The following is a 12,788-nucleotide window of genomic DNA, read 5'->3' on the forward strand; positions in this document are numbered from 1 at the left end:
TTTCACAGAAGCAAAGTCACCAAGCCCTCTGCGGACCGAAGCAGGGTGGGGCAGGAGGGTTACACATGGCTTGGGCTTATCTCGGCCTCTTTACTGCAAGCACTTCTCTGGGCCTGCAGGCTGGCGACAGAAATGACGCGCACTTAGGAATAATTACACAATCCCAGCTGTCATGAGGTTTTCAACGCCAGAGACCTGAGAGGTTTGAAGAGACTTACAAACAACCACAGCTTCCCAGCACTGTAAACCAAACATGCATTTTCCCCAAGCACGCTGTGCTTACAGCGGGAGCACAAGTCTGCCAAGCAGCTTGTTAGTTTTTCACTCGTTATACAACAGCTTACAGGTTTTCTCCTCACCCCTGCAGCAGCCAACATCGCCCCGTGTCCTACACTGGACAGTGTGAGCGAGGATTGTGTGCCATCTGCCAGCTCTGAACGCTCACTGGGAACACACAGGAGCCTGGCTGACGTGGAGTGGGAACAACTTGCAGAGCACTTACACAGCTGCGTCAGGCAGCTTGTGGTTAAGCCAGTTTCACTGACTGGGTTACAGAAAGCTTCAGTTCACTTGCAACTTTCCTCCCCAACCCCAACAAAACCAAAAATCCTTTTGGCTGGGACAAGCTGCAGGCTAGAAGCTTACAAAAAGCAAACATGACGGAGCATCCTGCACACCTCTTACCAACTATGAAGCCATTAGCAGTGAAGTCCAAAATTCCACAAATGGAGGGTAGCTCAGGAGAGATGAGCAGAGATCTAAAAGCATAGGAGCACGTAAGGATGGAACAGAAAGCAAATTAGGTGTCCGTTAAGGAGGAAAACAGTAAATACAGTCATTTGAGGAATAAGGGTGGAAAACAGCAAGACACTGCATAGCTGCATAAATTACTCAAAAAAATTCAAAGGGCAGCTTAACATTTGTAAGTCTAGGCAGAAAAGAAACTAGCAACAAAAGCCATATTACTGTTAGAAAGCACTGGTTTACCCTGAGAGTACTCAGGTGACCCACTGACACAAGACCAAGATGTTGAAAGGTACAGAGAATATAAAAGGCATGATCCAAGCATATTCTGTGATCATATCCAAGGAGAAAAGTGGCCATCTAGATTTATATACATTTTTAAAAAACATACCCTCTCCAATGAGAACAGTGCAAGGAGTTTTGGGAATTGCCTCCCCAGCAAAAGTGACTTTGACAATGTGAGGACCGGCTTGAACAGCTTTATAGGTGCAACGGTAGACTTGGTTGCCTTTGTCTTCCACTACAACTTCAGCAAGGTTTCTCCCCTGAGGATCCTCCACTTCCACAATCACATCACCCACACCAGCACCTGCAAAGGAAACAAGCCCAGCTGAGCCCACCAGCAACAGGCACCTGGTTTCAGACTACCAACCAGCTGTCTGGGCTCAGCCAGCTATTCTCTGCTGCCAATTCTAGACACAGCCTCTGCGTTCTGCTTTTGCTGACAGCAATCAAACATTTGAGCAGGGAGTGGGCAAGACAGCGTGGTGGCAATCCACCAAGTCAAACTGACAGGGCTCTGTGGCTCCAGACACAGGGTTTCATAACATAGTACTACTAAATATACATACAGCCTGGTTACCCCATACCATTCTGTAGGAACTTTATTGTAGATCAGCCCAGCTTTACCAGTCAGTTCAATCTCTCAAGCTTTGAAGTGGTTTAGATTAAGAGATTGGACAAATTAATGCTGGTCTGACAAGGATTTTCTGCTGGACTATATACATTCAGTTTTGTTCAGACACCTGCTCCTCTCACATCTTATTCAACTCATCATACAACAAAACCAACTTTCTATACACTTTCAGAGGCCAGACATGTCTTTACATGATTCAGAACACTCTCTCTCCCAATCAGAGGCTGAACATAATACTTCCCTCACTATAACATTTAATTTTATCCCTAAACTCCCCCAGGCAGAAGGCAAGCTACTTCAAATAAGCTACTCAGCATATTTTGGTGCTTAAATGCTACAAGTAACTGCCCTAAGTAGTTTCACATTGTTCTAAATGAATTAACATTTGTAGCATCTTATTGACTCATTCCTCTAGGCTACAGCATTGGCCTAATAGCAGGTAACAAATAATGTGATGGAGATGCCCTAATGAAGATAGTAGCCCTCTAATAATTACAATAGAGGTTGAACTGGTTCATCATTGAAGTATGAACTCAAAGGAGCACTGCAGCAGGTTCTTTCTGCAGAGCTAAATATGGAACACACTACGTGTTTACAGTTTGCTCACAGTTTATCCATCACATTTATGTTCAATGTGTCACATTCCTGTTTAAACTGAGAAAGAAAGAAAGAAACAAGCCAGGAACTTGATTGCTGTCATCCAGCAAATTCATGGCAAATTTCCGGGTCAGGCTTAGCCACCCCTTGCCCCAGCTCAGCTCTGCACTTCAAATATTTCATACACAGCTGAAGCCTTCTGAGTAGCCCAGCTGTTATTTCACCTATGAGCTTGATGGGGCTACAAATTCTCATCCACTTTTCAGCTTTTTTATTTCTCCAGGACCTTAGGTTCTCTCATTTGAGGAAATGCAGGATTTCCATCACTACTCATCCTGCTTACCTGCTGTGTAGATGTCAAAGTAGGTAGGCTTATTGGCAATGTTCCCTGCTGCCTCCAGTCCCGGTCCCTTTGCCGTCACTTTGCTTGCATCTCCCTGGGCTTTGTCAACATTCACTTCGAAGGGGCTCTTTGAGATGTGCTGCCCAGCAAACAGAACTGAAACCTAGAGACAGAGAGCATCAGCTTAGACCCACCGAGCAGAGGCAGAGCTCAGATCACCACCATAAAGCTGAGCACAGGGTCAAGCACCTGCATTCCTAACACAAAGACTCTTTCCCTCAGAAGTGAAGGACCATCCATCCCACAACCCCCATCACACCCATGCTAACTGCTAGCCACCTTCTTAAAGTTCTGTTGATTACAGAGTCAGGCACACCAGCATGGAAGCTTGAATCAGGATGTGCCAATACAAGGTAGATCTCCATCCAACAATAAAGGGGCAGCATTTTATCTTTTCAGGCTGGCTGTGGGGGCCAGCCACCCCAGAAAGTGTCAAAGCAACAGGATCCCCCATCATAAACCTGCATCTATGGGTATCCAGGGACAAAGAGAGGGAATTCTTCTCTGCAAAATCCCTACAGTGTACAGTACCATCAGCAAAGAGATACCTTATAGAAACAAACTGTTGTTTTCATCTGCATCTCTGTGACGACCAACAAAGCTGGCTTTGTGAGTTGCACAAACTGACCCAGCTGTAGCACTTGATACCCAAACACAAACGCACTTTCCTCCCAATACACACTTCTTTCCCCCTTGAGAAGGGAGCAGCCCAAAAGCCAGACAGAGAACTAAGGCCACATCAATTTAACTTTTCTGCAGGATGCCTGGGGTGGCTCTTACCCATCAGTGAACAGGGAGCCCTCAGGGCCTCACATTAACAACCAGCAGAGCAGTGTGTCTATCAAGAGAATACGGGTTATTGACATAAAACCCACCTTGTGAGGTCCAGTAACCCTTGGAACATACTGTACTGAGTAGGTCTTGTTTTTGTCACTAGACGGCATTATCTTTGCCTAGGAGAGAAAACACATCCATCGTCAACCTGTGCCTACGCATGCCAGCTGAACTCTTCTCTGATACTGCAATCTGTTTCCAGAGCCAGCAATGTTAGACACTTGTTGCTGTGAGAGCAGGGATCCTTGCTATCCCCACTTCTCACATGGAAAAACATCCCACCGGTTTTGTCTTTACAAGAGAGGAAGCAAGCCACCTTCTCCCCATCACAGCCCCTTCCTTTGCTTTAATTGCTTTATTGAAGCAGGTCAAAAATGAGGTGACCAAAGCAAGTCCAATGTACAGCTGTATTTTTCTGGAATGCTGTAACATGATCAAGTGGAACACTTGGATAAGAAGTTTCTATAAACATTAAAACCAGCATTTTAACTCAAAATGATTCATGGCATCTAAATAGTTGCTTTAGCCATTCTTGCAGAATGAGTAAATGCAGACAGTGATTTAGTGATGTACATTATCTAAAAGCAGGTCAGAGTGTACTTGGCCAGTCAAGCTAAAGCTCTGCAACTACTGGACGCTGAAGCTGTGTCCTTAGTTGCAGGTAGTGACTTTTTTTTCATGGCAATTATGGAGAAAAGCTTGAGGCTTCTTGCACTTTGGATAAATGGTACTTTGCGATTTTTTTTTTTTTTTTTTTTTTAGATTACTTACTTGTTAAGAACTCACTTGTGAAAGATGAAGGTTACTGCAAAAACTACAGCATTCAGACCAATTTCACTTTCCCATACAAGAAACTTAACCTACGTACCTCCTCTCTGTTTCCTTCTGGATCTTCTATGAAGACCATGAGGTCACCCTGCCCAGCACTGATGGTGTCCACTGTGAAGATGGCAGGCTGCTTCACCATGTTCCCATGAGGCTCAATCCCTGTGAGACAGATACAGAACAGTTCATTAGGTGCTGCCACAAAACCCAGAAGAAAGTTTGGGGGCTACCCAAAGGCTGTCCAATCCATTCTCCCTTGCAAGCCATCAGAATCAGTCTCTGCAGACTCCCGCACAGCATGCCTTTACCCTCTGCCCAGAGCATGATGCTCACAATAAGGCCTTCTCTTACCACACAAGCATTTTTAAAAATTGGTTGAATCATCAGCACTCGACTCATCTTACAATCTCTGACCAAGTCAGGAAGCCAGCTGCCATCTGGATTCAGGTGAAAGCAAGTTACCCTGACAGGTACTGAGGGGCACCCCTGCTGCTGGCGAGTGCAGGGCCAATGCTGACAGCAGGTGGGATATGTGCTTTAGCTGCTCTTTAGGAGCTGCTCAGCTTCACACAGCTAAATGTTTAAGTCTGTTGCATCACAGGACGGGTGACTAAAGAGGCCGGAGAGAAATTCTGGGAAGCCTTTAGGTGAAAGCATTACTCTAGAGCCAATAGTAAAAGGCTTACTTTAAGCAAGAATTTTTACCTGCACTGCCCCATCTTACTCTATTTTCAAAGCCCAGCTGTACAGATACTGTTCAGATTTACTATTACATTCTTTGAAATCTGCTCAGACTACCTGGGCAGAGTGTACACTGTACAAATGGCACACAGGAACCTCTTGAAACCATAAAAATCTTGCTACTCAGTGTGGTTTCCACTTAACTTTTAATCAGTTTCCTTATTCCCCAGCACAGGGCCTGCTACAGCATGCATTTACCAGCAGGGTTTCATCACCTCCCTGTACACAGTCCCAGGTCATGACATCTGTCATGGTGGTGTCAGACTGAGTGGGTGGAAGAACTTTCCAAAGTTGCTGATTCCAGACTAGCCCAAACACACATATCCTTCCATCCAAGGCAATTACTCCTTGGCTGATTCATAAAATCGTAGGCACTACTGCTCCACAGCACAATTAGCGGAAAGGGCAACTGATAGATCATAATGTGGTTGTGAACAACAGAATTCCTGAACTTGTTTATCTTCAAAAACCAGTAACTTGGGAGTAATGCAAGGAAGATCATGTTTTTGCTAGGAAATCTGAGCATTCTGATAAGGTGTTAACGCTGACATATTAATTCTTTCAAACTAAGCCCCAGAATATCATCTGGCTGAAACTACTAAGAACTTGCTCTGTGTCTCTCCAGTTCATCCCACAAGCATTAGGATATGGTATTCAAGTTAAGTATCCCACCTTCTGCAAGCACAAGGAGAAGAATTGATTATCCTCCTCTGAAGACAATTTCAGCCAGGGCACCATCAGTTACAATACTTTGTTAGCCTACACTTCATCTAGATTTTACTATCTTATCAGCAGTCTGCTTTGTTTGGTTAAATGAGAACTCCTAGTGCACCACGGATGACCTGCACAACTCTACATCCCATCTGCAGGCTCATTTCACGCGATCCTTACGCATGGCTGTCCTTGGCACAAACCCCCACGCTGCTCAGGGTGGTGTGCTACAGCCAAGACTCTTGTCGGGAGGTTATGAAGAGCTTACATGAAAAAGGGTAATAAAAAGAGCTAAGACTGACCCACTTCACACTTGACAGTCACCTTTTTCTGAAAGCATGGAAAACCTGTTTCTCACCTATCCAAAAGACCCTGCTCAGTCAAGGACTGAGCCCCTTGCTGCTGGAGTCACCTTCCAGTTCTGATATATCTTAGCAGTCAGAATTATCAATCAGTATATTTAGTGACTCTGTTTTGGCAACTAACTTCAGGACAATATCAATCTTTCAAGAACCACTCACTCGAAAGTAATTTCCATTACAATGGCTCCAGAGGAGAACACGTGAAAGCAGGCAACAAAGTAATTCCAGTTTTTTGAAAGAAAAAAAAAAACATGACTAAAGCCAGATTTGACAGATTGAGGCAGGCTGATCAGTCATCTATCTACCATTTGGAGCCTGAAAAATGTGTCTGTGTATTGTGGGTGCTGTGGAAGGCACCAACAAAGGACAGAAACCCCAAGCTGGATAGGTGCTAAACCCACCCTGACTGTAGCACCTGCTCTTAACTGCAAAAATAAAATCCACGTCCCTTCACTCCACTAGTTAAGTTTCAATGGATATCAAGTTCAAAAAAACCCAAGCAAATAAGAAAACCAGAAAAAATAAAGAACGTTTTGTTTCTTTCCATTTCACTCTTGTACACCAATTCTGAAACACACTCATTCTAAAAATCTTTAAGAACCAACAGCAGCCCACAGATGTAAAAACTAAAAAAAATTAAGATGGAATGGAGAGCCAAATGTAATCCTGAAGAGATGCCTTACAACATACCAAACATATTAAAAGTAAAAATCTGTTATTTATTCAGTTGTGACTGTACACCAATCTAGAATAGAACCTCATCAATATTTATATGAAATTGTCAATTTAAAAGGTCAGTTAAAAATAACAATGCCTACACAGACCTACAGCTCCATAAGCATCTATGGACAATCAGCAAATTCAGCCTTTCCAACAAAGGCTCAGCACTTTTTAATGTCTCAAGGGCTACCAACCCATCTTTGTGTACAAGTGCAAAATATTCAACACTATCAATCAATTCAAGTAAGTAATTTAGAATTAGCCCACTCTAACACACATCAAGCCTGTGAAATGGAAAACTGCCTCTACAGAGAGCCTGCTCAGAGAGCCAGCGAGGTGATGAGGTCTTTCTTCTTTTAAGGAATGCTTTATCACAAGAAGCATTCACTGCTAGATCATCACCCATCAGCAGCAATACTGCTGGCCTGAATTCCACACCAGGGTTGTTTTAGCCCCATATCATGCTACTTCTTCCAGCTGCGGACAGGAGGCTGGCAGCTTGCAGAACAGGTTCTGACTGGGGAAGTTACTGTCAGAACTAGGAGTGTCTTCTGGACTATATCCATGTATTTCTGAAACCAGGCACCACACCAAGAGTATACAAGTGAAACTTTGAAGTCAGTTAGTTACAGCAGGTCTGAAGTTCAACATAAGCAGAAAACCCTACCCAGATTTCTGAGGTTACTGCTCCATGCAGCTTCAGCTCTCCAAGTCCTTACCTCTGCCATAAGCCCTTGCTTTCTTTGGATTGAGTTTGGGTTTTAAAGGAGCTCCTGGTTTCAGCTTGGCTTTGGGAAACTGGGACAGGTAAGTCATCACAGAGTGCTCATCCACATCAGGGTGGATAATTTCTTCAGGGGTAATAACCTGAAAGACAGAGTGCAATTAAGCATATTGTACCAGTGCTTGGTTACCGCGTGTCAACACAGAAACAGAACTATGACACAGACTTGGATTTCAAAACTCCCACATGCTAATAGGATTCTTACATTTATTTTCTCTTTGATACACAGAACATCATTTATTAACTCAGGCAAGAAAATCAAGAAGCTCAGTGTGGCCTGGGGGCTTTTTTGCCTTGATTACAAGGGGTTCTCAAGAGACTGCAACAAGCTTAATGGTATCAAGGCAAGATAACAGTAGTTATGTTCCCCTTGAAAAGTGACATGGGGATAATGGATGCTGAAAAAGTTAGTAATTCATAATCCTGTATGCTACAGCTCTGAACTGCAAGGCTTGCCAAGTAAAACTGGTAACCAGTCTCTTCCCCTGCTTCCACAATACAAACTGCTTCAGAGACTTCTGGAATTCTGTCCAACTTTATCAGCATGAAAATAATCCAGTTTTAAATACACTGCTCTCTGTTTGAACATTATCATTGCAGGTGATCTTCTAAGCCAGTAAGTTTTTCTTCTGTGGAATTCAATGCAGCAAAACAAACTCACGCCATGGACTAACAGATCAGGCACTACCACATAGGCCCTTTCCTCCTACCTTAAATGCTGCAACAGCAGCTCTCTTCAGCAGAGACACCTACACAAAATCTTACAACCAGAGTTGTGTAATGTGATAGCACGTTTCATTACAGTGCACCCTTTCTCAGGCAACTGTACAGGAGTTAAGAGCAACTTTTCAAAGCATCCAAACAGCTTCACCTGCTTTCCTCAATTTAAACTCCAGCTAGTCACGAGGCCAAAGCTGGCCCCTATGCTCCCCACAGGCAGCCTATATGTTGGTGGCCTTACCTGTGGCACACCCAGCCAGTCATCTGCCTGCTGCATTGCTTCCCGAGCATTGTCCACAGGCTTCTTTGGGTCCCAGGTCTCCCAGTCAGGGCACAAACCTGCAAGCACATTTCAGTCATTATGGGTTAACTGCCAAGCTGCTTTCCTAGCTGAAGAAACCAAGTATAAACTCCACATCCCCTCACATTACACTGCTTTGCAGAAGTAACCAAAACAAGACAAGCACATGCTGCTCACTGAAACAACTCTAAGACAACAATCAGTGTAGAGTAACAGAATGATTTAGGCTGGAAAGAATCTTTAAAGGTCATCTAGACTGACCTCCCCTGCAATGAACAGTGACATCTACAACAGAGCCCTGTACAACCTGACCTTGACTGTTTCCAGCGATGGGACATCGACCACCTCTCTGGGTAACTTGTGCAAGATACCACTCTAAATTTAGCACAAATACATCTACTATCATTTATGTTTCACTGGTTCTCTTGCAGCATATTTAGTAAAGAAAATTTCAACTGCTTGCCACAGCAGCCCATATTGCGTTAGATGAGCACCAGCAATCCCACTAGCAAGCGATTGTGAGGGTGAGGAAATCTGGCCTTTTTCACACTTCATCAAATTATTTGCCTTAAGCAGCTCAGTCTCAGCTTACTAAACACTGAAGTTTTATTTAGTGCGCAGCTTCTGGCTGCTCTGTGCTCCCTCTGCAATCCTTTTTCAAGAGAACACATGAAGTCTCCCACTGCACCCTGAAGTTGAAAGGTTGTTGGCACCTGCCGTGGGAACAGTCCTTTCTTCCATTTAGAAGCCAGCACTTGTGCCTTTGTCCCTTGCACCCCATACAAAGCTTAGATGTGGCGCCTCCCATAATGCAATCACACATTCTGCTACAGATCAGAAATTCTCTTGGCCAAGAAGTTTACAACTTGCTGCTTCCTGCAGCTGGTCTCTGTGGACTCTTTTAGTTTTGTTGAAAGCCTCATTCCAGTCTCAAGCTCAGCAGTGAAAACCTCCTCCCATAGGAAGAGCAGCCACAAGGATAACAAGCAAGGAAAACACTGGCCATCAGAACAAAGGACTTACCTGGAGCACAGCTGTCCACAAGAGCACCCAGTGCTTTGCCATCCTGCCAGTTCTGATTGAAATTTGTGATTGGCAAGTAAGGAATTTTGTTCTGGATCCAGCCCAGCAGCCTCTGCTTAGGAGTCTGCTTCTTTGCATCATCATCACCTTCATCCTCCCACACCGGCATAGAAATAGAATAGTGGAGGATAAGGGTCCATATCAGGCCAAGGATCAGCTTCAGGTTTCCATCAACTATGGCTTTACTATCTAGGAGACAAAAGACATAGAAATGATTACTTGCCTTTCTAAAGAAAAGAGACGTGCTTTTAAAACAGTGTGCCTGCACTCATGCACAGGTAATCAAGGACAGGAAAACTGACCCAGGCCACTGCAGGCGTTTATTCAGGTAGAGACACCATTCCTCACAGGAAGCATTGAACAGGATAAAAAGAGAGGAGTCATAGGACTCGGTGCTCTCCAGTTGTCACTTGCCCTTCAGCTTTATGATCTTAGCTGAGGAGAAGTGGCAGTTTAAGACCTCAGGAATTTTGATTTAGAAAGCAGCACCTGGTATTTTGTAACAGCATTTGTATTTTATGAAAAAGGCCAAACAGCATGTGATGGAGGTCACAAAACGAGCATCCCAACAAGCACGATACACTCCAGGGCATAGATAAAAGTATCATTTAGAAAACAGCATTTATATACAGAGACATGTCTCCCACACACATCAATCATTTGCCTTAAAAATGGTAGGGGAGAAAATGAGCGCTGCTATGTAGTGAAGACAAGAAAATTCAGAGTCTGGAATTGGTCTGGATATATCAAGATCTGTGTTATGATCAGCAAAGTGGGCAGAGGAGGTCCATAGACAATCCTTTGCACCATCACACAAGACATCATCACTTCACACTACAAATTCAGAGTTACAGAAAGGAAGAGCCAGCTTTGGCTTTTCTCTGTCATGCACCAGCTTGAGAAAAATTTATCACCAGAGTGGCCATGGTGCTGTTCTGCTTTAAGACACAATATGCAGCTAAGTTTAAGGCTGCTAGGTATCAAGATCACTTTTTTTTTGTAGGCAATCCTGCAGGGGCAGGATGCCTTTCTGCATCAGTTTGATCTTGTGAAGTGACCACTGGGGCTCTCTGCAAATTCTCGTGCAAGTTACTTTAGCTTTAATGAGACACAGATGGGACGTGCTCCCTTCCCTTTGAGCTTGTAGTTGTTACTCAGGTTGTATTAACACTGCTAACAGCTCCAGCTTTTTCAAGCTCAACCAAACCAGAGTTCTTCTGCAATGTTTCAGGATGCTCTCAACCTGACAAGTTCCTCTTATTCACAGCAGAATGTTACAACACAGCACTTTTTGGTTCTTTCCTCCATTTCAAGTGCAAACTGCTACTGAAATCCCTTTTCAACCAACAGAAGCTGTAAGTGACCTGGAAGCTTTTGTCTCCTCTCCAGCTCCTGCAGCCGATGTTGGAGTATAGACAATTATAGCTATATAAACTCCCTTTCATGCCACAGGAATCTTACAGAGTCCTAGCTAGCAAAGTAAAAGTGTTCTGTAACTGGATTGCACTCTTCACATTCAGAGTATTAGTCAAAGTCCTCCAAGGTGCCCAACACCCACTGGGTGTGCCTTACCTGTTCCTCTTCAGCTACAGAGACCACAGCAGCAATCCAGCACCATCTTATCAATGCAAAATGATCTACTAACTTTCCAGACAAGTGATTATACAGAATCATGACCAAGAACAGTAATCACCCTTTAACCCAACGTTCAGGCAAAGCAGTTAATATTTACATGGTTTCACAATAGAGCAGTACGTCCTAAACAGATAATACTGTAACTTCAGACCTTGAATGGCATTCGGACTTTCTGGATAGTGTCTGGTTTCTATTCAGATTTTATTTGTATGGGATTTTTTAACACCAGTTTTGACTAATCTTACAGGATTACGATACGTGTCTGCCACTTGACTACTGGCTGCTGATTGCACATCCAGTCCAAGGTACACAATAGATAGCTATGGGCTGATTAATCCCTACTGGGTTTTAATTACAGGTTCCAAGGTAAAAGTCTACACCACATAAACAGTGGGTCTCCTAGTAACAACTAAACAGGCCCTACTGTTACCCGTTTCTGTCCTCTTTCCAGCTGCGCTGCAAACTGGTCAGTGCCTTCCCTCCCTCTGTGCCAACATCTCCTTCATCCCACCCCATGGCACAACCACCAGGTCACACTGCGGTGCTGGAGCACACCAATGGCTGCTGCAGAAATGACTCCAAGCTTCAGTCTCAGATTTATATCGACCTCAGCATTTTTACTAGAGGGACACAGCAATGATTTAGTATGCTAGAAGCAAGCTCATTTCAAAAACCAGCATTTCCAGGGATGAATGCCAGCAGGACAGAACCACCTTGAGTACAATGCAACATACACATTACTTGAGATAAAGAATGGCTCATTTTGTATTTATAGCATACAAAAAAATGTCTGTATGTTGTTGCAGTGTGGTTACTGCAGCAACCAGTTGTGTCTTCAGAGCTTCCCCCAGCACCCCTCTAAAGGCACAGCTGGGCTGTGGTCCTTGACCTGGGGAAAAACAGGCCTGTATAGGCTTCACAGGAAGAGCAAGAATATCCCATTTCACCAGCCTCATCCAGAGAGGCTGGGCATAGGGCTGCTGCCCTGATGACAGGAAAAGGTCATCACAGGAACAGGACAGCTCTTCCTCTCTGGGGCTGGTGCCATTGCCACGACTGCACTTTGTCAGCAAGTTAGCAAGCCCTCACAGGCTCCCAGCTTCCTGACAGGCATAGGGATCTCATGATGTAATTTTTTCCAAGCTAAGGAGGAGGGCTTGTCTGCTCTCATTTGGGGTGGGAAGTAGGGAGGAAGAAGAACTCCTGGGCAGAACAGGAGACCTTATCAGCACCCAGCAGAGCTGCCCGCATGCCCTTCTCACAGGCGCCCCACTCCCAGCACTGACTCACAATCTCTATCACTATATAAAAGAACCCTCCATGTTCAAAAGAAGACCAGAGTCCAGCTCATAGCAGGCTTATCTTCTATGAATGCTGTAAAGCTCAGCTCCACCTAAGCACTCAGCCTTGCC

General features: G+C 44.3%; 1 protein-coding gene across 5 annotated transcripts in view; it reads right to left on the reverse strand.

The window, feature by feature from the left end:
- The window catches only part of FLNB (filamin B), a 71,176-nt gene that overhangs the window by 37,342 nt on the left and 21,046 nt on the right, over window positions 1-12,788 (reverse strand). For all 5 annotated transcript variants that reach the window (XM_040076430.1, XM_040076432.1, XM_040076431.1 and 2 more), the window contains exons 2-8: window positions 9,682-9,930; window positions 8,599-8,696; window positions 7,573-7,720; window positions 4,363-4,481; window positions 3,536-3,613; window positions 2,601-2,763; window positions 1,136-1,333 (exon numbers count right to left, since the gene is read on the reverse strand). In XM_040076430.1, the coding sequence (XP_039932364.1) occupies window positions 1,136-1,333; window positions 2,601-2,763; window positions 3,536-3,613; window positions 4,363-4,481; window positions 7,573-7,720; window positions 8,599-8,696; window positions 9,682-9,930 (1,053 nt within the window). The remainder of the gene's footprint in view (window positions 1-1,135; window positions 1,334-2,600; window positions 2,764-3,535; window positions 3,614-4,362; window positions 4,482-7,572; window positions 7,721-8,598; window positions 8,697-9,681; window positions 9,931-12,788) is intronic.

This window comes from Hirundo rustica, chromosome 12 (assembly GCF_015227805.2).
Source record: "Hirundo rustica isolate bHirRus1 chromosome 12, bHirRus1.pri.v3, whole genome shotgun sequence".
Taxonomy (NCBI): Eukaryota; Metazoa; Chordata; class Aves; order Passeriformes; family Hirundinidae; genus Hirundo; species Hirundo rustica.